This window comes from Chiloscyllium punctatum, chromosome 37 (assembly GCF_047496795.1).
Source record: "Chiloscyllium punctatum isolate Juve2018m chromosome 37, sChiPun1.3, whole genome shotgun sequence".
Lineage (NCBI taxonomy): Eukaryota > Metazoa > Chordata > Chondrichthyes > Orectolobiformes > Hemiscylliidae > Chiloscyllium > Chiloscyllium punctatum.
Window position 1 is genome coordinate 3,359,196 of NC_092775.1, and position 25,824 is coordinate 3,385,019.

The following is a 25,824-nucleotide window of genomic DNA, read 5'->3' on the forward strand; positions in this document are numbered from 1 at the left end:
TACACCCCACTGTAAACACACACTCTAAACACCCCACTGTAATCTCCCCGCTGTAAACACACACTGTAAACACACTGCGTTATACACCCCAGTGTAAAGACGCACTGTAAACACCGCACTGTAAACACACACTGTAAACACACTGCTGTAAACACACCGCTGTAAACACCCCACTGTAAACACCGCACTGTAAACATACCGCTGTAAACACACCACTGTAAACACCCCACAGTAAACACACCACTGTAAACACACCGCTGTAAACATCCCACTGTAAACACCCCACTGTAAACACCCCACTGTAAACACACACTGTAAACACACCACTGTAAACACACTGCTGTAAACACCCCGCTGTAAACACCCCACTGTAAACACCCCACTGTAAACACCCCACTGTAAATACTCCACTGTAAACACCCCACTGTAAACACGCCACAGTAAACATACCACTGTAAAAACCCCGCTGTGAACACACTGCTGCAAACACCCCACTGTAAACACACTGCTGTAAACACCCCACTGTAAACACACACTGTAAACACCCCACTGTAAACACACTCTGTAAAAAGCCCACTGTAAACACACCACTGTAAACACCCGTTGTAAACACCCCCCTGTAAACACACACTGTAAACACCCCACTGTAAACACACACTGTAAACACCCTGCTGTAAACACACCGCTGTAAACATCCCAGTGTAAACAACCCACTGTAAACACCCGACTGTAAACACACCACTGTAAACACACCGCTGTAAACACACCACTGTAAACAACCCACTGTAAACACACCACTGTAAATACCCCACTGTAAACACACACTGTAAACACCCCACTGTAAACACCGCACTGTAAACACACCGCTGTAAACACACCACTGTAAACACCCCACTGTAAACACACAGTGTAAACACCCCACTGTAAACACACCACTGTAAACACACCACTGTAAACACCCCACTGTAAACACACACTGTAAACACCCCACTGTAAACACCCCACTATAAACACACCGTTGTAAACACCCCACTGAAAACACCCCACTGTAAACACACCGCTGTAAACACTCCACTTTAAACACCTCACTGTAAACACACTGCTGGAAACAACCCACTGTAAACACATCACTGTAAACACACACTGTAAACACCCCACTGCAAACACACACTTTAAACACACACTGTAAACACATCGCTGTAAACACCCCACTGTAAACACACCGCTGTAAACATACTGCTGTAAACACCCCACTGTAAACACCCCACTGTAAACACACACTGTAAATACCTCACTCTAAATACCCTACTGTAAACACTCCGGTGTAAACACACCGCTATAAACACTCTACTGTAAACACCCCACTGAAAACACCCCGCTGTAAACACCCCACTGTAAACACACCGCTGTAAAAACCCTGCTGTGAACACACCGCTGCAAGCACCCCACTGTAAACACCCCACAGTAAACACCGCGCTGTAAACACACCACTTTAAACACCTCACTGTAAACACACTGCTGGCAACAACCCACTGTAAACATATCGCTGTAAACACCCCACTGTAAACACACCGCTGTAAACATACTGCTGTAAACACCCCACTGTAAACACCCCACTGTAAACACACACTGTAAATACCTCACTCTAAATACCCTACTGTAAACACTCCGGTGTAAACACACCGCTATAAACACTCTACTGTAAACACCCCACTGAAAACACCCCGCTGTAAACACCCCACTGTAAACACACCGCTGTAAAAACCCCGCTGTGAACACACCGCTGCAAGCACCCCACTGTAAACACCCCACAGTAAACACCGCACTGTAAACACACCGCTGTAAACACACCACTTTAAACACCTCACTGTAAACACACTGCTGGCAACAACCCACTGTAAACACATCACTGTAAACACCACACTGTAAACACACACTGTAAACACCCCACTGTAAACACCCCACTGTAAACACACCGCTGTAAACACACCACTGTAAACACCCCACTCTAAACACACACTGTAAATACCCCACTGTAAACACACCGTTGTAAACACCCCACTGTAAACACACCACTTTAAACACCTCACTGTAAACACACTGCTGGAAACAACCCACTGTAAACACATCACTGTAAACACTCCACTGTAAACACACACTGTAAACACCCCACTGTAAACACCCCACTTTAAACACACTGCTGTAAACACCCCACTGTAAACACACACTGTAAACGCCCCACTGTAAACATCCCACTGTAAACACAATGATGTAAACACACCACTGTAAACATCCCAGTGTAAACACCCACTGTAAACACCCGACTGTAAACACACACTGTAAACACCCCACTGTAAACAACACACTGTAAACACCCCACTGTAGACACGCCACTGTAAAAACCCCACTGTAATAACATCGCTATAAACACACCACTGTAAACATCCCACTGTAAACACAATGCTATAAACACCCCACTGTAAACGCCCCACTGTAAACACACTGCTGTAAACACCCTGCTGTAAACGCCCCACTGTAAACAACCCACTGTAAACACACACTGTAAACACACCACTGTAAACATCCCACTGTAAACAAACACTGTAAACACACCGCTGTAAACAACCCACTGTAAACACACAATGTAAACACACCACTGTAAACATCCCACTGTAAACACCCCACTGTAATAACATCGCTATAAACACACCACTGTAAACACCCCACTGTAAACACAGTGCGGTAAACACACCGCTGTAAACACCCCACTGTAAACACACCGCTGTAAACATCCCACTGTAAACGCCCCACTGTAACCACCCCACTGTAAACACACCACTGTAAACACCCCGCTGTAAACACCCCAATGTAAACTCCCCGCTGTAAACACTCCATTGTAAACACACCACTGTAAACACCCCAGTGTAAACATCCCCACTGTAAACTCCCCACTGTAAACACACCACTGTAAACACACCACTGTAAACACACTGCTGTAACACCCCACTGTAAACACCCCACTGTAAACACCCCACTGTAAACACCCCACTGTAAATACACCACTGTAAATACACCCCAGTGTAAACACCCCCAATTTAAACACCCAACTGTAAACACCCCGCTGTAAACACACCGCTGTAAACACCCCACTGTTAACACACCACTGTAAACACCCCAGTGTAAACACCCCCAATTTAAACACCCCACTGTAAACACCCCGCTGTAAACACACCGCTGTAAACACCCCACTGTTAACACACCACTGTAAACACCCCACTGTAAACACCCCACTGTAAACACACCGCTGTAAACACCCCACTGTAAACACAAAACTGTAAACACCACACTGTAAACACCACACTGTAAACACACGGCTGTAAACACCCCGCTGTAAACACCCCACTGAAAACACACCGCAGTAAACACCCCGTTGTAAACACTCCACTGTAAACACACTGCTGTAAACACCCCATTGTAAACATCCCACTGTAAACACACCACTGTAAACACACCGCTGTAAACACCCCACTGCAAACACACCCCTGTAAACACCCCACTGTTAACACCCTGTTGTAAACACCCTGTTGTAAACACACTGCTGTAAACACCCCACTGTAAACACCCCACTGTATACACCCCACTGTAAACACACTGCGGTAAACACACCGCTGTAAACACCCCACTGTAAACACACCGCTGTAAACATCCCACTGTAAATGCCCCACTGTAACCACCCCACTGTAAACACCCCAATGTAATCACCCCGCTGTAAACACTCCATTGTAAACACACCACTGTAAACATCCCACTGTAAACACCCCAATGTAAACACCCCGCTGTAAACACTCCATTGTAAACACACCACTGTAAACACCCCAGTGTAAACATCCCCACTGTAAACACACCACTGTAAACACACTGCGGTAAACACCCCACTGTTAACACCCTGTTGTAAACACACACTGTAAACACCCCACTGTAAACACCCCTTTGTAAACACCCCACTGTAAACACCCCTTTGTAAACACCCCACTGTAAACACACCACTGTAAACACACCTCTGTAAACACCCCACTGTAATCACACCGCTGTAAACACCCCGCTGTAAATGCCCCATTTGTAATCACCCCATTGTAAACACCCCAATGTAAATACCCCAATGTAAATACCCCACTGTAAACATACCACTGTAAACACACCACTGTAAACACCCCGCTGTAAACACCTCACTGTAAACACACCGCTGTAAACACCCCATTGTAAACACACTGCTGTAAACACACCACTGTAAACACCCCATTTGTAAACACCCCATTGTAAACACCCCACTGTAAACACCCCACTGTAAACACCCCGCTGTAAACACCTCACTGTAAACACACACTGTAAACACACCTCTGTAAACACCCCGCTGTAAACGCCCCATTTGTAATCACCCCATTGTAAACACCCCAATGTAAATACCCCAATGTAAATACCCCACTGTAAACATACCACTGTAAACACCCCATTGTAAACACCCCACTGTAAACACCCCGCTGTAAACACCTCACTGTAAACACACACTGTAAACACACCTCTGTAAACACCCCGCTGTAAACGCCCCATTTGTAAACACCCCATTGTAAACACCCCAATGTAAATACCCCATTGTAAACACACCACTGTAAACACTCACTGTAAACACACTGCTGTTAATACCCCACTGTAAACACCCCACTGTAAACACACACTGTAAACAGAACACTGTAAACACACCTCTGTAAACACCCCGCTGTAAATGCCCCATTTCTAAACACCCCATTGTAAACACCCCAATGTAAATACCCCACTGTAAACACACCACTGTAAACACCCAGCTGTAAACACCTCACTGTAAACACACCGCTGTAAACACACCGCTGTAAACACCCCATTGTAAACACACCGCTGTAAACACCCCACTGTAAACACCCCACTGTAAACACCCCACTGTAAACACCCCACTGTAATCGCCCCATTTTAAACACCCCACTGTAAACACCCCACTGTAAACACCCCATTGTAAACACACCGCTGTAAACACACCACTGTAAACACCCCACTGTAAACACCCCGCTGTAAACACCCCACTGTAAACACACCGCTGTAAACACACCGCTGTAAACACCCCATTGTAAACACACCGCTGTAAACACCCCACTGTAAACACCCCACTGTAAACACCCCACTGTAAACACCCCACTGTAATCGCCCCATTTTAAACACCCCACTGTAAACACCTCACTGTAAACACCCCACTGTAAACACACCGCTGTAAACACACCGCTGTAAACACCCCACTGTAAACACACCGCTGTAAACACCCCACTGTAAACACCCCACTGTAAACACCCCACTGTAATCGCCCCATTTTAAACACCCCACTGTAAACACCTCACTGTAAACACCCCACTGTAAACACCTCACTGTAAATACCCCACTGTAAACACCCCACTGTAAACACCCCGCTGTAAACACCCCACTGTAAACACCCCGCTGTAAACACACCGCTGTAAACACCCCACTGTAAAAACCATGCTGTAAAAATCACGCTGTAAAAACCATTCTGTAAAAGCCATGCTGTGAAAACCATGATGTTAAAACAGTGCTGTAAAACTCCTGCTGTACAAATACCTGTTCTAATAACTGTGTTGTGAAAACCGTGCTGTAATAACCCCGCTGTAACAACCGTGCTGTAAAAATCTAGTTTGAAAAACCCTGATGTAAAAACAGCGAGGTAAAAATCGTGCTGTTTAAAACATGCTGTTTGAACTGTGTTGTAAAAACCCCACTGTAAAAGTCCCGCTATATTACCCGTGCTGTAAAAACCTTGCTGTAAAAACCGTGCAATAAAAACTGTGCTGTAAAAACTGTGCTATTAAAATCCCTCTGTAAAAACCGTGTTGTAACAACCGTGCTGTAAAAACCCCGCTGTATAAACTGCGCTGTAACAACCGTGCTGTAAAAAACACCGCCATAAAAGCCCCACTATAAAACACGTGCTGTAAAAATCCCCGCTGTAAAAACCCCGTTGTAAAAACCCCCTGTATAATCCCCACTGTAAAAACCATGCTGTAAAAACTGTGCTGTAAAAAACATGCTGTAAAAACTGGGCTATAAAATCCCCATTGTAAAAACCCAGCTACAATACGCGTGCTATAAAAACCCCGCTGTTAAAAACCCCGATGTAAAAACCGTGCTATAAAAACCGTGCTGTAAAAACTATGCTATAAAAATCCCTCTGTAAAAACCATGTTGTAAAAACCCCGCTGTATAAACCCCGCCATAAAATCCATGCTGTGAAAACCCCACCATAAAACTTGTGCTGTAAAAACCCCGCTGTTAAGCACGAGTTGTAAAAACCCCGCCGTAAAAAAGTGCTCTAAAAACCCTGCTGTAAATGCCCGCTGTAAAAACCACTCTGTAAAAGCACGTGCTGAAAAACCCCGCTATCATACCCATGCTATAAAATTCCCACTGTAAAAACCATGCTGTAAAAACTGTGCTGTAAAAACCGTGCTGTAAAAACACCGCTGTAAAAACGTTGCTGTTAAAACCCTGCTGTAAATCCCCGCTGTAAAAACCGTGCTGCAAAAGTCCGCTGTAGAGATCGTGCTGTAAATCCCAGCTGTTTAAACTGTGCTGTAAATCCCCACTGTAAAAACCCCGCTGTAAACACCCCACTGTAAACATCCCACTGTAAAGTCCGTGCTACAAAAACCGTGCTGAAAAAATGGTGTTGCAAAACGTCCGCTGTAGAAATTGTGCTGTAAAATCCCCGCTGTTTAAACATTGCTATAAATCCCCACTGTAAAAACCCCACTGTAAAAACGGTGCTGTAAAAACCGTACTGTAATAACCCCACTGTAAAAACCGTGCTGTAAAAACCATGCTGTAAAAACACTGTTGTAAGAATCCCATTGTAAAAACCCCGCTCTAATGCCCGTGCTATAAAAACCGAGCTGTAAAAACCCCGCTTTAAAACCGTGCTGTAAAAAGCTTGCTGTAAAAACCGTGCTGCTAAAAACCCGCTGTAAAAACTGTGCTGCAAAAGTCCGCTGTAGAAATCATGCTGTAAAATCCCCGCTGTTTAAACCGTGCTGTAAATCCCTGCTGTAAAAACCCCACTGTATAAATCCCGTTGTAAAAATCCTGCTGTAATGCCTGTGCTATAAAAACCGTGCTGTAGAAAACCCGCTGTAAAAACAGTCCTGTAAAAACCATGCTATAAAAACCCCCCTGTAAAAACCATGCTGCAAAAATCCCGCTGTAAAAACCCCACTCTAATGCCCATACTATAAAAACTGTGCTGTAGAAACCATGCTGTAGAAACCCCCCTGTAAAAACTGTGCTTTAAAACCCCCTTGTAACACTTGTGTCGTAAAAACTGTGTTGCAAAAACTCCACTGTAAAAACCCGGCCTTAAAACCATGCTGTGAAAACCCCGCTGTAAAAACAGTCCTGTAAAAATCCCGCTGTAAAAACCGTGTTATAAAAACAGTCCTGTAAAAACCATGCTGTAAAAATCCCGCTGTAAAAACCGTGCTGTAAAAACACTGTTGTAAACCGTGCTGTAGTATCCCCACTGTACAAATCTTGCTGTAAAAACCGTGCAGTAAAAACCCCACTGTATAAATCCCGTTGTAAAAATCACGCTATAATGCCCGTGCTATAAAAACCGTGCTGTAGAAACCATGCTGTAAAAACCCCGCTGTAAAAACCATGCTGTAAAAACCCCGCTGTAAAAACACTGTTGTAAAAACCCCGCTGTAAAAACACTGTTGTAAAAAGCGTGATGTAAAAACACTGATGTAAAAACTGTGCTGTAACACATGTGTCGTAAAAACTGTGCCGCAAAAACCCCACTGTAAAAACCCCGCTATTAAACACGAGCTGTGAAAATCCCACTGTAAAAACCGTGCTGTAAAAACACTGTTGTAAAAACCCCGCTGTAAAACCAGTCCTGTAAAAACCATGCTGTAAAAAGCGTGTTGTAAAAACTGTGCTGTAAAATCCCCACTGTAAAAACCCCGCTTTAAAACCGTGCTGTAATATCCCCACTGTAAAAACAGTGCTGTAAAAATACCGTTGCAAATTAGGTGCTGTAAAAACCGTGCTATAAAAACAGTGCTGTAAAAACCATGTTGTTAAAATCCCGCTGTAAAAATACAGTTGCAAAATACGTGCTGTAACAACCCCGCAATTAAACACGAGCTGTAAAAGCCCCGCTTTGAAACCATGCTGTAAAATCCCCGCTGTAAAAATACCGTTGCAAACTACATGCTGTAAAAGCCATGCTGTAGAAACACTGTTGTAAAAACCCCATTGTAACACGCGTGTCGTAAAAACTGTGCTGCAAAAACCCCACTGTAAAAACCCCGCTTTAAAACCGTGCTGTAAAAACCCCGCTGTATAAATCCCGTTACAAAAATTGCTCAATAATACCCATTCTATAAAAACCATGCTGTAAAAACCCTGCTGTAAAAACCTTGTTGTAAAAACCATGTTGTAAAAACCGTGCTGTAAAAACACTGTTATAAAAACCCCGCTGTAACACTCGTGTTGTAAAAACTGTGCTGTAAAAACCATGTTGTAAAAACCCCACTGTAAAATCCCCATTGAAAAAACCCCGCTATAATATCTGTGCTATAAAAACCCCGCTGTTAAAACTGTGCTGTAAACACCACACTGTAAAAATGATGCTGTAAAAACCCCACTGTAAAAACACCTTTGTAAAAACCCCACTGTAAAAACAGAGCTGTAAAAACACCATTGTAAAAACCGTGCTGTAAAAACCCCACTGTAAAAATGATGCTGTAAAAACCCCGCTGTAAAAATAGTGCTGTAAAAACACTGTTGTAAAAACCATGCTGTAACAAGCACGCTGTATAAACCTTGCTGTAAAAACCCCACCATGAAAACGTGTTGTTAAACCCCGTTGTAAAAACCCCACTATAATACCCGTGCTGTACAAACCCCACTGTAATAACTGTGCTGTAAAAACCCCGTTGTAAAAACCCTGCCATAAAACCCTTGCTGTAAAAACCCCGTTGTAAAAGCCCTGCTGTAATACTCGTGCTGCAAAAACCCCACTGTAAAAACCTGGCCTCAAAACCATGCTGTGAAATCCCCGCTGTAAAAACAGTCCTGTAAAAACCATGTTGTAAAAACACCGCTGTAAAAATACCGTTGCAAAATACGTGCTGTAAAAACAGTGCTGTAAAAACCTTTCTGTAAAAACCCTGCTGTAACACGCGTGTCGTAAAAACCCTGCTGTAAAAACCCCGCTGTAACACGCGTGTCGTAAAAGCTCTGCTGTAAAAACCCCGCTGTAACACACGTGTCATAAAAACCCCGCTGTAAAAACCCCGCTGTAACACGCGTGTCGTAAACACTGTGCTGCAAAAACCCCACTGTAAAAACCATGCTGTAAAAACCGTGTTGTAAGAATCCCATTGTAAAAACCCCGCTCTAATGCCCGTGCTATAAAAACCGAGCTGTAAAAACCCCGCTTTAAAACCGTGCTGTAAAAAGCTTGCTGTAAAAACCGTGCTGCTAAAAACCCGCTGTAAAAACCGTGCTGCAAAAGTCCACTGTAGAAATCATGCTGTAAAATCCCCGCTGTTTAAACCGTGCTGTAAATCCCTGCTGTAAAAACCCCACTGTATAAATCCCGTTGTAAAAATCCTGCTGTAATGCCTGTGCTATAAAAACTGTGCTGTAGAAAACCCGCTGTAAGAACAGTCCTGTAAAAACCATGCTATAAAAACCCCCCTGTAAAAACCATGCTGCAAGAATCCCGCTGTAAAAACCCCACTCTAATGCCCATGCTATAAAAACTGTGCTGTAGAAACCATGCTGTAGAAACCCCCCTGTAAAAACTGTGCTTTAAAACCCCGTTGTAACACTCGTGTCGTAAAAACTGTGTTGCAAAAACCCCACTGTAAAAACCGTGCTGTAAAAACACTGTTGTAAACCGTGCTGTAATATCCCCACTGTACAAACCTTGCTGTTAAAACCCTGCTGTAAATCCCTGCTGTTTAAACCGTGCTGTAAAAACCGTGCTGCAAAAGTCCGCTGTAGAAATCATGCTGTAACATCCCCGCTGTTTAAACCGTGCTGTAAAAACCCCGCTGTAAAATCCGTGCTACAAAAACCGTGATGTAAAAACTGTGCTGTAAAAATCTTGTTGTAAAAAGCGTGCTGTAAAAACACTGATGTAAAAACTGTGCTGTAACACACGTGTCGTAAAAACTGTGCCGCAAAAACCCCACTGTAAAAACCCCGCTATTAAACACGAGCTGTGAAAACCCCACTGTAAAAACCGTGCTGTAAAAACACTGTTGTAAAAACCCCGCTGTAAAACCAGTCCTGTAAAAACCATGCTGTAAAAAGCGTATTGTAAAAACTGTGCTGTAAAATCCCCACTGTAAAAACAGTGCTGTAAAAATACCGTTGCAAAATACGTGCTGTAAAAACCGTGCTGTAAAAACCGTGCTATAAAAACAGTGCTGTAAAAACCATGTTGTTAAAATCCCGCTGTAAAAGTACCGTTGCAAAATATGTGCTGTAACAACTCCGCAATTAAACACGAGCTGTAAAAGCCCCTCTTTGAAACAGTGCTGTAAAAATACCGTTGCAAAATACGTGCTGTAAAAGCCGTGCTGTAGAAACACTGTTGTAAAAACCCCGCTATTAAACACGAGCTGTAAAAACCCCGCTGTATAAATCCCGTTGCAAAAATTGCACAATATTACCCATTCTATAAAAACCCTGCTGTAAAAACCTTGTTGTAAAAACCATGTTGTAAAAACCGTGCTGTAAAAACACTGTTATAAAAACCCCGCTGTAACACTCGTGTTGTAAAAACTGTGCTGTAAAAACCATGTTGTAAAAACCCCACTGTAAAATCCCCGTTGAAAAAACCCCGCTATAATATCTGTGCTATAAAAACCCCACTGTTAAAACTGTGCTGTAAACACCCCACTGTAAAAATGATGCTGTAAACACCCCACTGTAAAAACTGTGCTGTAAAGACCCACTGTAAAAATGATGCTGTAAAATCGCCATTGTAAAAACCGTGCTGTAAACACCCCACTGTAAAAATGATGCTGTAAAAACCCCACTGTAAAAATGATGCTGTAAAATCACCATTGTAAAAACCGTGCTGTAAACACCCCACTGTAAAAATGATGCTGTAAAAACCCCACTGTAAAAATGATGCTGTAAAATCACCATTGTAAAAACCATGCTGTAAACACCCCACTGTAAAAATGATGCTGTAAAAACCCCACTGTAAAAATGATGCTGTAAAATCACCATTGTAAAAACCGTGCTGTAAACACCCCACTGTAAAAATGATGCTGTAAAAACCCCACTGTAAAAATGATGCTGTAAAATCACCATTGTAAAAACCGTGCTGTAAAAACCCCACTGTAAAAATGATGCTGTAAAAACCCCGCTGTAAAAACAGTGCTGTAAAAACAATGTTGTAAAAACCGTGCTGTAACAAGCACGCTGTATAAACCCTGCTGTAAAAACCCCACCATGAAAACGTGTTGTTAAACCCCATTGTAAAAACCCCACTATAATACCCGTGCTGTACAAACCCCACTGTAATAACTGTGCTGTAAAAACCCCGTTGTAAAAACCCTGCCATAAAACCCTTGCTGTAAAAACCCCGTTGTAAAAACCCTGCTGTAATACTCGTGCTGCAAAAACCCCACTGTAAAAACCTGGCCTCAAAACCATGCTGTGAAATCCCCGCTGTAAAAACAGTCCTGTAAAAACCATGCTGTAAAAACACCGCTGTAAAAATACCGTTGCAAAATACGTGTTGTAAAAACAGTGCTGTAAAAACCTTTCTGTAAAAACCCCGCTGTAATACGCGTGTCGTAAACACTGTGCTGCAAAAACTCCACTGTAAAAACCCCGCTGTAAAAACCCCGCTGTAAAAACACCGTTGTAAACCGGGCTGTACTATTCCCACTGTACAGACCTTGCTGTAAAAACCCCTCTGTAAAAACAGTGCTTTAAAACCCTTGCTGTAAAAACTCCGCTATTAAACACGAGCTGTAAAAACCCCACTGTAACACTTGTGCCGTAAAAACCGTCCTGTAAAAACCCCACTGTATAAATCCCGTTGTAAAAATCCCGCTATAATACCCGTGCTATAAAAACCGTGCTCTGAAAACCGTGCTGTAAAAACCCCGCTGTATATACCCCATTGCAAATATTGCGCAATAATACCCGTGCTATAAAAACCTTGTTGTAAAAACCTTGTTGTAAAAACCGTGTTGTAAAAACCCCGCTTTAAAACCGTGCTGTAAACACCCCACTGTAAAAATGATGCTGTAAAATCCCCGCTGTAAAAACACCTTTGTAAAAACCCCAGTGTAAAAACAGTGCTGTAAAAACACCATTGTAAACACCGTGCTGTAAACACCCCACTGTAAAAATGATGCTGTAAAATCCCCGCTGTAAAAACACCTTTGTAAAAACCCCAGTGTAAAAACAGTGCTGTAAAAACACCGTTGTAAAAACCGTGCTGTAACAAGCACACTGTACAAACCCCGCTGTAAAATCCCTGCTGTAAAAAGCCCACTATTAAGCACGAGCTGTAAAAACTCCGCTGTAAAAAATTATGCTCTAAAAACTGTGCTGTAAAAACCCCACTGTAAAAACCCCGTCGTAAAAACCCTGCTGTAATACTCGTGCTGTAGAAACCCCGCTGTAAAAACCTGGCCTCAAAACCATGCTGTGAAATCACCGCTGTAAAAACAGTCCTGTAAAAAACCATGCTGTTAAAAACCCGCTTTAAAACCGTGCTGTAAAAACACCGCTGTAAAAATACCATTGCAAAATACGTGCTGTAAAAAGCATGCTGTAACACTCATGTCGTAAAAACTGTGCTGCAAAAACCCCACTGTAAAAACCCCGCTGTAAAAATACCGTTGCAAAATACATACTGTAAAAACTGTGCTGTAAAAACACTATTGTAAAAACCCCGCTATTAAACACGAGCTGTAAAAACCCCACTGTAACACGCGTGTCGTAAACACTGTGCTGCAAAAACCCCACTGTAAAAACCCCGCTGTAAAAATATCATTGCAAAATACGTGCTGTAAAAGCCCCACTGTATAAATCCCATTGTAAAAATCCTGCTATAATACCCGTGCTATAAAAACCCTGCTCTGAAAACCGTGCTGTAAAAACCATGCTGTAAAAACCCCACTGTAAAAACTGTGCTGTAAAAACACTGTTGTAAAAACCCCGTTATTAAACAGGAACTGTAAAAACCCCACTGTAACACTCGTGTCATAAAAACTGTGCTGTAAAAACCATGTTGTAAAAACCCCACTGTAAAATCCCCGTTGAAAAAAACCCCGCTATAATATCTGTGCTATAAAAACCCCACTGTTAAAACTGTGCTGTAAACACCCCACTGTAAAAATGATGCTGTAAAAACCCCACTGTAAAAACAGTGCTGTAAAAACACCGTTGTAAAAACCCCGCTGTAAAAACAGTGCTGTAAAACCCCGTTGTAAAAACCCCACTGAAAAAACCGTGCTGTAAAACCCCGCTGTAAAAACAGTGCTGTATAAACCCCGCTGTAAAAACCCCACCATGAAACCATGCTGTAAAACCCCGTTGTAAAAACCCCGCTATAATACCTGTGCTGTACAAACCCCGCTGTAATAACTGTGCTGTAAAAACACCGTTGTAAAAACCGTGCTGTAACAAGCACACTGTATAAACCCCACTGTAAAAACCCCGCCATAAAACCCGTGCTGTAAAAACCCCACCATTAAGCACGAGCTGTAAAAACTCCGCTGTAAAAAGTCATGCTCTAAAAACTGTGCTGTAAAAACCCCACTGTAAAAAACGTGCTCTAAAAACCATGTTGTAAAAATCCCGCTGTTAAAACCCCTCTGTAAAAACCCCGCTGTAGAAAATCACGATACTTTTTCAGCAGGACGTTTGCATTATTCCAAAGTGTCCACAATTTGTGAATCGTATTAAAGCCAATTTGCTTTGACAACACACGTGTTACACCAGTACAACCTGTACTTATAACATTCTTGTTCATTTTACGGTTGCGAACAATGGGGGACAGCTGTTTGTGCCTTTGCCTGAACCTGTGCTGAAGATGTTGATTCTCAGCTTTTGCATCTTACACCATCCCTTTCAACCTGAGTCTCATTTGATTTTCTCTGAATGCCTGATGCTGTGGTGTGTGTGTATATGCGTGTGTATGTGTGGTATGTTTGTTGTGTGTGGTGTGTGTGTGTGCGCGCCTGTATGTGTGTGCGTCTGTGCGCGCGCCTGTATGTGTCTGCGCGCGCGCGCCTCTATGTGTGTGTGTGTGTGTGCGTCTGTATTCGTGAGTGTGTGTGTGCATGTGCGCCTGTATCTGTGTGTGTGCGCACGCGTGTGCGTCTGTATGTGTGTGCATGTGCGCCTGTATCTGTGTGTGTGCGTGCCTGTATGTGTGTGTGTGTGTGTGTCTGATCATTGGGCTGTGAAGGATTCAACCTGCACCATCTGAATGGATACTGACAGATTGTATCTTAAAGCAATGTAACTCAACTGGTCTGCTCCTCCATCCTCTCTGCCTGATCTTCAGGAGATAGATTGGAACCCAGTCTGACTTCCTGTAGCAGCCAATCAGGTAAAGCAAGATTGAAGAAGTGGGGGAACAATTGCTCCAGGGTGTGTGGATAAATTGTAGGCCTTAGTTTAAAGTCTTACTTTGTTACCTTAGTTTAGAACAGGGGTGGGCAATTAATTCTTCCAAGGGGGCCACATGAGAAACCTGAGTTGTGTTGGAGGGCTGAAACAACAATAAGTTAAACATAACTTTGCTCAGTATTAATTTTCTCCCATTGTAAAAAGTACTAAATTATATTGTTTTGCACTGAAACTTATAATCAAAAGAATAAGGATATTCTGTTACAATAAAGATATGAAATTGTGGAGTAGGTCAAATATAGAAGAAATAAGTAGTAAAAACAATAATTTCAGTATTTCATTTTATTTTTAACATGTTAATCTCACAAATCAATATTGAAAAGTTGTTTCATTATTGTTCAGTATCACAAACAACAAACAACTCTATACAAAAAGCAATAAGTGCTTTTGACATTTTTCAGTTCATTTTACTTGTTTAGTGAGAAAACTCCTGTCTGTTTTGGGCTTGAACAAGTGCACTGAATGTCTGAGGTGGATATGCGAAGGACAGCTGAGAGGTGATTATCAGTGATAGAGGATGGGGATTTGGATTTGTTGAACTTCATCACTGAGAATGTCTGCTCGCAGATATAGGTAGATCCGAAGAGGACTAGAATCTTCTGAGCATGCCTGCTCATGTGGGGAAAGTTCTCCTCTTTGAGGGAAGAGTAAAAATCAAGCAGTGAGACTGACCTAAAGTACTCTGCCAGAAGTGTGTCAGACGGCAGGTCAATGAGTTCAAGCTGAACATCACTAGGTGCATTCTCCACATTGCATGTAAATGGGGAAAAAGTCATGTGCATTTCATTCTTAACCGTTTTAAAGTCTTGAAATCGCCTTGAAAATTCACCATGCAGTGCTTCTAACAGAGATGCGTACCTGTGGAGGTGATCAGCTGAAGGTGCAGCTTCCTTCAGTGTTGGCAAGTGAGTGAGAATGTTGTCCTCCATTTGGCTTGAGAGAAGGTGCAACTTTCTCCTAAAAGCCTTCACCAAGTTGTACATTTCATGCACAAAAAGGCCCTTCCACTGCAGTTTCACATTTAGTTCATTCATAAGTGCAGTCACATCAACAGCAAAACCAAGGTCTGCAATCCAGTCTGCATCTGAAAGCTGTGGAATGCCATTCCCTTTCTTCACACAGAAATCTTGAATCTCTTCTCTCAGGTCCCATACACTTTTCAGCATTTTGACCAGGCTGAACCACCTGACAGCTGTGTGGTAGTCTATGTCACGATGTTCAGTCTCATTTTCCTTCAAAACTGCAACAAACTGCCTGTGATTCAAAGCTCTTGCCCTGATGAAGTTAACTATTTTAGTTACAATATCAACCACATGGTTCATTTTTAACACTGACTTACACAGCACTTTCTGATGTATAATACAATGCAAAAATACCAATTTCTGTTCAGGGTCAATTTCTGTCACTTTATCCTACATTCTCTTTAAGAGTCCAACATTTTTTCCCGTTAGATTTGGACAACCATCCATTGTCACACCCGCCAGCTTGTCCCATTTTAGTCCCAACGTGTCCAACGTTTACCTCCTTGAACAAATCATTACCAGTTGTTGTTCCTTTCATTGACTGCATGGCTGCCAGCTCCTCCGTGATTTTAAAGTCCGTAGTTATCTCACGTACGAAGATGAGTAACTGGGCTGTGTCACGTACGTCACAGCGCTCATCCAAAGCCAAGGAAAAAAAGTCAAAGTTGACCGCTGTGTGCTGCAGCTGAAGCTCCAGATTTCTCGCGATGTCCCCAGTCCTTCTCGTTACAGTGCATCAGGAGAGGGGCACATTCTCAAATGCCTCCTTTTTCTCCGGGCATATTAGTTCTGCAGAGTCCAACAAGCGCTCCTAAATAAACTCTCCATCAGAAAACGGTTTACTGTTTCTGCCGATTTTGTGGGATATGACATGACTTGTCTTGGTGTGAGCTGACATTTTGAGGACTAGCCAGCAAGCATCACTTTTAGCTGTTCGCGCACATACACGCGCATGTGCGTCCATACATAAATTTAAAAAACATCCTTTTCAAAACAAAAGCAACACAGTTGTATTGTGTGCATGGCAGAAATACTTTTTCATTTATGTTCTAATTTAAGATTGACCTCATGTGGGCCGGACAGGAATGACCAAAGGGCCGGATATGGCCCGTGGGCTGTAAAATGCCCAGGTCTGGTTTAAAATATGAATTCCTGTGTGTATGGAAATCATCGGTGTTAGATTGTCAGCTGTAATTCCCAGTTTATGTCATAATGATGCTGTGGTGACCACACTGGCAGGAAGATGTAATTGCACTGTGACATATTTACATAGCAATATCCATTATCAATGCAAAGGTTGGAACTGAAAGTGGAAGAAGTTGACAGGAAATCTGTCTGTGTCTGTGTATGTATCTGTCTGTGAGTGAGTGCATGTGTGACTGTGTGTGTGTGTCTGTGAGTGTGGGTCTGTGTGTGTGTTTGTGCAGTATGTGTATGTTGCTGTGAGAGTGTGAGTATGTGTCTGTGAGTGTGTGCGTGTATATGTTTGTGTGTGTGTTTGTGTGGCTGTGAAATGTTTCTATGTGTCAAATGGGTTTGAAATCTATCCATCAGATTTTTTAAAAAATTCAGTTCTGAATTTAGTGATTTGATTTGCAGAATGACTCACTCTTGTCACTTTCAAACCAAACACCATCCTGTCCATGTGATGCAGATAAAGTGTATCACATCCTTCAGCCTGTAGTAACCCGTCTGCATTGCTTTACATTCAATTCCTGCCTCATTTCCCATCCAGCATCACCTTGGGGCAGCTTTCACTCTGAAGGTGTTTTGTGAAATTCAGCACTGCTCCCCAGCTGATGAACACAACGTCCAACTGAAAAGTCAGTACTTATAAAACCATGGCCGATCAAGCATGGAGACAGTACCAGTGCAGTTAGGCTGTTGGGTCTGTTAGCCTGGACATTCAGGGAGAGAATGGTTGAGAATATCTGAACTTTCAAATGGACTTCATGAGAAAGAGTAAAACTCTGAAAGTTAGTTGTGTCTGTGATTTCAAGCTGGTAATCTTGGATTTTGATTGGACAGCAGCCATTCTAAAAGCCATGGAAACAGAAACTTGGAGCACGAGTAGGCCATTCAGCCCTCTGAGTCTGGCCTGCCATTCAATATGATCATGGGATGTGGGTGTCTCTGGCTGGTCCAGCATTTATTGCCCATTCCTAGTTTCCCCTTGAGAGGGTAGAGGTGAGCTGCCTTCTTGTACTGCTATTGGTAGACACTGCACCAAGGGAGGGAATTCCAGGATTTTGACCCAGTGACACTGAAGGAATGGTGATATATTTCCAAGTCAGAATGGTGGGTGGTTTGGAGGGGAATTTGCAGGGAGTTATGTTCCCATGTATCTGCCAACCTTGTCCTTCTAAATGAAAGTGGTCTTGGGATTGGAAGGTGCTGCCTGAGGATCATTGGTGAATTTCTGCAGTGCGTCTTGTAGATGATACACACTGCTGCTACTGAGCGTCAGTGGGGGAGGGAGGGGATGCTTGTGGATGTGGTGCCGATCAAGTGGGTTGCTTTGTCCTGGATGGTGTCGAGCTTCTTGAGTGTTGGAGACAGTTGGAGAATTCCAGGATTTTGACCCAGTGAAATTGAAGGAACGGCGAAATATTTCTAAGTCAGGCTGGTGAATGAATTGTAGGGGAATTTGAGTGGTGTTCCCATGTGTCTCCTTCCAGATGAAATTAGATTTGAAAGCTACAATCTAAGGAACTTTGGTTATCATCCAATTCAGTAGCCAGTTACCACTTTCTCTTTGATTCCTTTGAAATGTATCTACCTCCTTCTGGAACAACATTCAATATTTTGGCCTCAGCTGCTTTCTATGGTAGAGAATTCCAAAGGCTCCCCCCTTTCTTTGGTGAAGAATTCTCTCCTTTTGCCCTTCGGGATGTAAGGGGGGTAATTAGCACTGAAAGGCACCTTCTGCCATGAGACCACTGCCCGTGTGAAAGTAGCATGAGGGAACGCTGTCACCTTGTATGACGAGGGAGGGCTGGTAGGCGTGGGCCATTGTTGACGAAGTGGAAGCAAACCTAGACTCTTAGCAAAGCCAAACCGTGATGGCACAAACCATTTCAGAGAGGTCTTTCCAGAAAAGAATCACAGGTTTCTGCTGAATCCTGACAAATTGATGCTGACTTTGAAGGATTCTGAAAGCAGCAGAATAATGCCTCATCAGCACAGCCCCTGCCTGGCCCTGACTAGTGGTCTCTGTCTGACCAGGACAGCAATGGCTCAGTCATGAGGCTGATACAGAGCATGTGCCATGGTCAGAAGTTAAATAGATAAACGTCACAAGGGGGAGCGACTGGATAACTGACAAGTGCCAAAATGACCAATGATTTATGATGTCTTCATGGCTGGAGATTTTCATCAAACACTGGAACTAGGTTTTCAACTGAATAGAATTAACCCAACTGTTTTCATTAACTTTTTGGCCAAAGTTAACCAGACGAGGCTCTTTTGAAATGTTATACTTGGCTGGAATCGGATTGATATTTTCATTGCTAACTTGTCACACTTTTTGTTACAAATGCGGACTCCCACAGAGAGGTTTCTGCACTCACCTGGTGACATGAAGCTTTCCTTTAAACAGTCTGGAGCTGACTTTTATGGGATTTGGCACACACTGTCTTGTGCAACTGTGTGACATGGGGGTTTAACAAAAAGGCCCGCCTGGATTCGGGACTGGGTGTTGAGTGTCTGTTGAATATCCCTCTTCCTCTTTGTGAAGGTGACTCACACAGACTGGTTCTGTTGTTTTACTTTACAACTACAATGGCAGTGACTTGGTTCAATTTGAACACCTTGTTTTGCATAATTAAAACTGAAATAATGAATACCATACACTTTTCCCTCATCAGGGAAACAACTTGATTGACTTTTCAGTGAATTTGCAACTCACTCTTTCTCTCTCAGTGCTGCACAAAGTTGAAGTTTTCTGCTGCCAATGTTTCCCTGCAATTGGACACCAGTCAGCCCCAAACCCCCAACCCCCACTCAACCCTGCCCCCCCCCTCCCCAATCTCCCAGAGTATTGCTAAAACCTAACTTGCTCATTAACTTTCATTTTGGAAGGAAACCTGTTGACCCACTCTTGGCCTTTACATAAATATTCAGGGACATGTCATTTCTTGAAAGGAGAGGCAGGAAGGAAAAAGTGAAAGGGGTAGCATTGTTGGTACAGGTTGGTATAAGTACAACAGCAAGAAATGATCTTGCGTCAGATGATGTAGAATCCATATGGTTGGAGGTGAGAAGTATAAAGGGAAAGAAGACTCCAGTCGGAATAGCCTATAGGTCCCTAACAGTAACTATACAAGGGGACAGAGAATAAATCAAGAGATAATGAGGGCAGTTAACAAAGATAATCCACTGATCAGGGATGACTATAATTATGGTGCAATTAGGCAAGATTTAGGATGCATAGGATGAGGAAGGAAATTGCAGGAGATGGACACACTTGAAATGTGGAGCTTATTCAAGTAGCAGCTACTGTGGGTCCTTGGTAAGTATGTACCTGTCAGGCAGGGAGGTAGGTGTTGAGAAGAAGCCTTGGTTTACTAAAGAAGTTGAAGCTCTTGTCAAGAGAAAGAAGAAGGCTTTTTTGAGGATAAGGCATGAAGGCTCAGTTAGGGGGCTTGAGAGTTATAAGTTTGCCAGAAAAGATCTAAACAGAGCGCTAAGAGCCAAGAGGGACATGAGAAGTTGTTGGCAGATAGGATCAAGGAAAACCCTAAGGCCTTCTATAGCGATGTGAGGAATAAACGATTGACTAGAGTAAGATTATGGCCAATCAAAGACAGTTCTGGGAATTGTGTGTAGGATCTGAGGACATAGGGGAAGCGCTTAATGAATACCTTTAGTCAGTATTCACATTGGAAAAGGGCGATGTTAGTGAGAATACAGAGATACAGGCTACAAGATTAAATGGGATTGTAGTTGACAAAGAGGAGGTTTTAGCAATTTTGGAAGATCTGAAAATAGATAAGACCCCTGGGCCTGGTGGGATTTATCCCAGGATTCTCTGGGAAGCCAGGGAAGAGATTGCTTAGCCTTTGGCTTTGATCTTTATGTCATCGTTGTCGACAGGAATAGTGCCAGAAGACTGGACAATGGCAAATGTTGTTCCCTTATTCAAGAAGGGGAGTAGAAATAACCCTAGTAATTATAGACCAGTAAGCCTTACTTCGGTTATGGGTAAGGTGTTGGAAAAGGATTACAGTCATCTGGAAGGGAATAATTAGATTAGGGATAGCCAACACGGTTTTGTGAAGGGTAGGTCATGCCTCACAAACCTTATTGAGTTCTTTGAGAAGGTGACCAAACAGGACGATGAAAGTAAAGCAGTTGATGTGGTGTAAATGGACTTCAGTAAGGCGTTTTATACGGTTCCACACAGTGGGCTATTGCACAAAATACGGAGGCATGGGATTGAGGGTGATTTAGCAGTTTGGATCAGAAATTAGCTAACTGAAAGAAGACAGAGGGTGGTGGTTGATGGGAAATGTTCATCCTGGAGCACAGTTACCAGTGGTGTACTGCAAGGATCTGTTTTGGGGCCACTGCTGTTTGTCATTTTTATAAATAATCTGGATGAGGGTGTAGAAGGATGGGTTAGTAAATTTGCAGATGACACTAAGATAGGCAGAGTTGTGGATAGTGCTGAAAGATATTGTGGGTTACAGAGGGACACAGATAAGATGCAGAGCTGGGCTGAGAAGTGGCAAATGGAGTTTAATGCAGAAAAGTGTGAGGTAGTTCACGTCAGAATAAGTAACAGGAATGCAGAGTACTGGGCTAATGGTAAAATTCTTGGTAGTGTAGATGAACAGAGAGATCTTGTTGACCAGGTGCATGAATCCCTGAAAGCTGCCACCCAGGTTGATGGGGTTGTTAAGAAGACATGTAGTGTGTTGGTGTTTATTGGTAGGGGGATTGAGTTTCAGAGCCTCGAGGTCATGCTTCAGCTGGACAAGACACTGCTAAGGCCACACCTGGAGTATTGCACGCAATTAATTAGTAATAAGTACCGTATCTATTATTTGATCAGGTTTTCTAATAGTTAAGTTATTCTAAATTCCTCTTTTTTCTTTGTATTTTAACAATAGGGTTTAAATAAGTTGTGTTTGGTTTAACGTCGAGTGGATTGACCAGTCGCATTGCATTGGAAACACACCACTTCACGTCTACCTTTAAAATAAGAAAATGTTAGGAGCAGCCCCTATCCAGGCAAGTGGGGAATATTCCATCACACTCCTGACTTGTAACTTGTAGGTAATCGACACACTTTGGGGATTCAGGAGGTGAGTTACTCACCGCAGTATTCCCAGCCTCTGACCTGCTCTTGTAGCCGCTGAGTTTATGTGGTGAGTCCAGTTGAGTGTCTGGTCAATGGTAACCCCAGGATGTTAACCAGCCTATTGACCTGGACCACAGTGTTCTCACTATCAATACGAAACCCCAGGATGTTGATAGTGGGGGATTTCAGTGATAGTAATGCCATCTATTGTCAATGGGCGGTGGTTAAATTGTTTCTTATTCGTGAAGACAATAGCCTGGCATTTGTGTGGCATGAATGTTACTTATCACTCGTCAGCCTGGATATTGTCCAGATCTTGTTACATTAGAACATGGACTGCTTCAGTATCTGAGGGGTCACAAATGGTGCTGAACATTGTACAATCATTGTCAAACATCCTCACTTCTGACCTTACGGTAGAGGAAGGTCATTGATGAAGCAGCCAGAGATGGTTGGGCCTAGGACACTACCGTGAGGGACTCCTGCAGAGATATCCATAAGTAAAGCAGATACTCGATGTCATGGATTAAGGATGATGTGGAGGTGCTGGTGTTGAACTGGGGTAGACCAAGTCAGAAGCTACATGACAACAGGTTTATTTGAAATCACAAACCTTCGATGCACTACCCCTTTGTCAGGTGAAGCAGGGGTCTGAAAGCTTCTGATTTGAAATAAACCTGTTGGATTTTAACCTGGTGTCGTGCGATTTATAGATGAAGGAAATTCAGGTGGAAGTGAGTTACACCTGTTATTACGGCCTGATAGATCTCCTGTTTACACCTTGACCCCTGTCTGTTGACCTGCCCCTGATTACACTGGGCTCAAGGAACTCTGCCTCCAGGGAACTAGCTGTAAAGGTGCAGATATCAGTGCAGAGATCATAACACAGACTGAAACATTCTTGTGGTATTTTATTGCTACTATTTAAAGCATTTCAGAAAGAATGATTCTCACAGAGACTCAGAACTTTCTGTTTCTATGAATGTGACCCTTCAGAAAAGGTTTGGGTTACAGTGTCATAAATTGTACATTTTTGTGAACATAGTGCCTAATGTGAATGAGGAATGGCTTTAATCGGAGTCTCCAATTGAAGGAAGAAAGCATGTGGGTTCAGCTGTTTCTATTTGAGCACACTAATTTCAGTGCTTTATTTTTTCATTATTTCACTTGTTCACACTGATTTCCTATCATTCACTTTTTTAAGTTTTCAAACTGGCTGTCAATTATACACACTGCTTTTTAAAATTATTCTCACAGGTTCTCAGTTACTTGCTGATTTCCAATTCCTCACACTGGTTTCCCAATGATTTGCACAAATTTCTGCTTGCTCACGTTGATCTCTGAAGACCCACAATAAATTCAATTCTGTTATACTCATTCTTCCGTACATTGTTATAGTCTAGTGTTTGTTAATCAGGTTGATAGTAATGTGGACGTGAGCAGCCATTGTCAAGGGAGTGAACAAACGGATGGAATTTCAGCTTATAATCGGGAATTTTCCAGTTACTGGAATTTCTCCCCTCCCCTCACAAACACCCAAACTGCATGGATTTATTGTAATCTATCAGGAGATTCTGGCTGGGCTTGACAGGGCTGGTTGATATTGCTGTAGTTTCAGAGAAACAGGCACAAATAACTGAAGACAGTCCCATTCCAGCCCCCTGGTTGGATACCTGTTCCTGGAAACCTGTCTAGCGATGCACTCAGCAGTAATTATTTCCTCTAACAAGACACTACAGAATGGCCTCAGACCATGGGACCTACACCCAACAACCACAACCCACTCAGGAGAGGAAGGAAGCTGATTAAAAACATTCATACTTTCTTCATACATTGGGTGCCTCTGTCATGAATAAAGAAGCAAAAACATAATTATCACTCTTGGTTTCTTGGTAGAAAGTCAGACTTTTCCATCTTCTAAGGTATTTTCCAGGAACAGACTGTTTTACCAGCCTGTCGTTCTTGGTGTTTTAGGATATTTTTTCAGCTGTGGTTCGCCACAACCAATTATCACATAGCAATTCATGCTGTGCGCGATGCTATTTTATTTAATAACTTATAATTTAAATGTGAGAAAATTACTCTTCCAGCCATTTACCTTGTCATCATAAACTTAATCACAGACCACAGACCTGAATCCAAAACAGACACACAGCAAAGTTGAACACAAAATGATATTGGAGGCAATTGGCTTTCCTGCAATCAAACTCCTGTTTCAGGAACACAATTACCTTTTAGAAACATCTCTTAATTATTTCCTGAAAGACAGCAGTGATTACACTTCTAAAGTAACCCATTGGTTTTGATGCATTTTAGATTGTCCTAAGGATGCAAAAGGTACTACATAAATGCAAATGCATTGACAGTTTGTATGATACATTACCTACCCTATATTTATCAGGTTAGTGATAACTGGCTCATAACCAATTGCTCATCAGGGATTGATTAAGTCTGTGCGTTAGTTTATTTGAAACAGTAAAACACGTTGTAAGGATATGAAGCAGACATTACAGAAAACCAACTTGTCTCTTCCGGCAGATTACACAGCTCTCTTAGACTACCTGCCAGGCAGAGTCTCAACATTGTATACTCACAACACATGGAATCCTTACAGATAAACACTCACTTCAACACATACAACATAGTGGCTGAAATAAATAGAAAGCCCGTTATTCTGCAATATTCAGGGAGATGTAACTTTGCAGAACAGCATATTGCACCTCTGGGGCTTTAGTGCTGATTAATGGTGAGACTCTCAAAAGAAACATTTGATTAATTTCAGCATTCAGCAATACCATTCTGCATCGTGTTGTTCCAAACTCCAATTGTCTCAGCTTGTGGCTGGACAGAATATTTCCAGCTGTTTGTCACTATGGCAAAGTAAAGATCTGTCAGCAGAGGTTGGAGTTGGGCTGAGAGTTTTGCAGAATCACTTTCAGTAGCTCTCTCTGCCTAACGTGATGCCCAAATATCGGTGCCTTGGAGCCGCTAATTGCTGTGGGGGTTTAGAAAAAAAGATGTTTGAAGGTTTCTGAGGCAAGAGCAGGGCTACACACGTCTGACTGGAGAGCTTTTTCAGAGAGCTATCACCAGCACGATGGACCAAAGGGTAACTGTCTTCAGACGAAGTGGGGAAAAGGCTGAGGGGTGACATAAAAGTGAAAATCTCTCTCTCATTGAGGGCTTTGTTACCTTGAGTCATGTAGAAACCAATATGAATATGAGAGAAGCTTTCATGCTTCATTGGTGCTGCTACATACCTGCAAAAAAACACAGTTGAGTATAACCACAAACCTAGCTGCATGACTCGTCACCCCCACTCCACACAATCGAACAAAGAATTGAAAAACACTTCAAACTCTGTGTGAAAATAAAGTTATATAGAGAATGCAGTCATTGTACCTGTGGCTCACTACTTGATAGTTTCTGATACCTGGGAGGACAGGTTCTACTAATTTCTGGTTAAATATGACAAAATGCATTGGAAGCAGTTGGTGCAAAGGATTTTGTTTGCTTTCTAGAGCATGTTGCAATGGTGTAAATCTCACCAAACTACATTGACTGTGAAACCAGCGTGCAGTTCAGACCATGGGGAATTCACACACAGCCCAGTCTAAATCAGCTGGTCCCCTCACGCTTATCTCCAGGCAATGGGAATGGTCGTACAGACTAGTGTGGAATCTGTGGCAGCATCTCCCAATCCCATCATGTTTCTGGCCTCCCAAT

The 25,824-nt window shown here is 42.6% G+C and overlaps 1 protein-coding gene and 1 pseudogene across 6 annotated transcripts in view; one reads left to right on the top strand and one right to left on the bottom strand.

The window, feature by feature from the left end:
* Positions 1–25,824, top strand: part of tox2 (TOX high mobility group box family member 2) — a 217,163-nt gene that overhangs the window by 110,815 nt on the left and 80,524 nt on the right. Inside the window, exon 2 of one of the 6 annotated variants that reach the window (XM_072556125.1) lies at positions 21,908–22,028. The exons of the other annotated variants lie outside the window; for them this stretch is intronic. Coding sequence (XP_072412226.1) covers positions 22,005–22,028 — 24 coding nt within the window. The 5' untranslated portion in view covers positions 21,908–22,004. The remainder of the gene's footprint in view (positions 1–21,907; positions 22,029–25,824) is intronic. 6 annotated transcript variants of the gene reach the window in all.
* On the bottom strand, positions 15,180–16,241 carry LOC140463206 (general transcription factor II-I repeat domain-containing protein 2A-like; annotated as a pseudogene).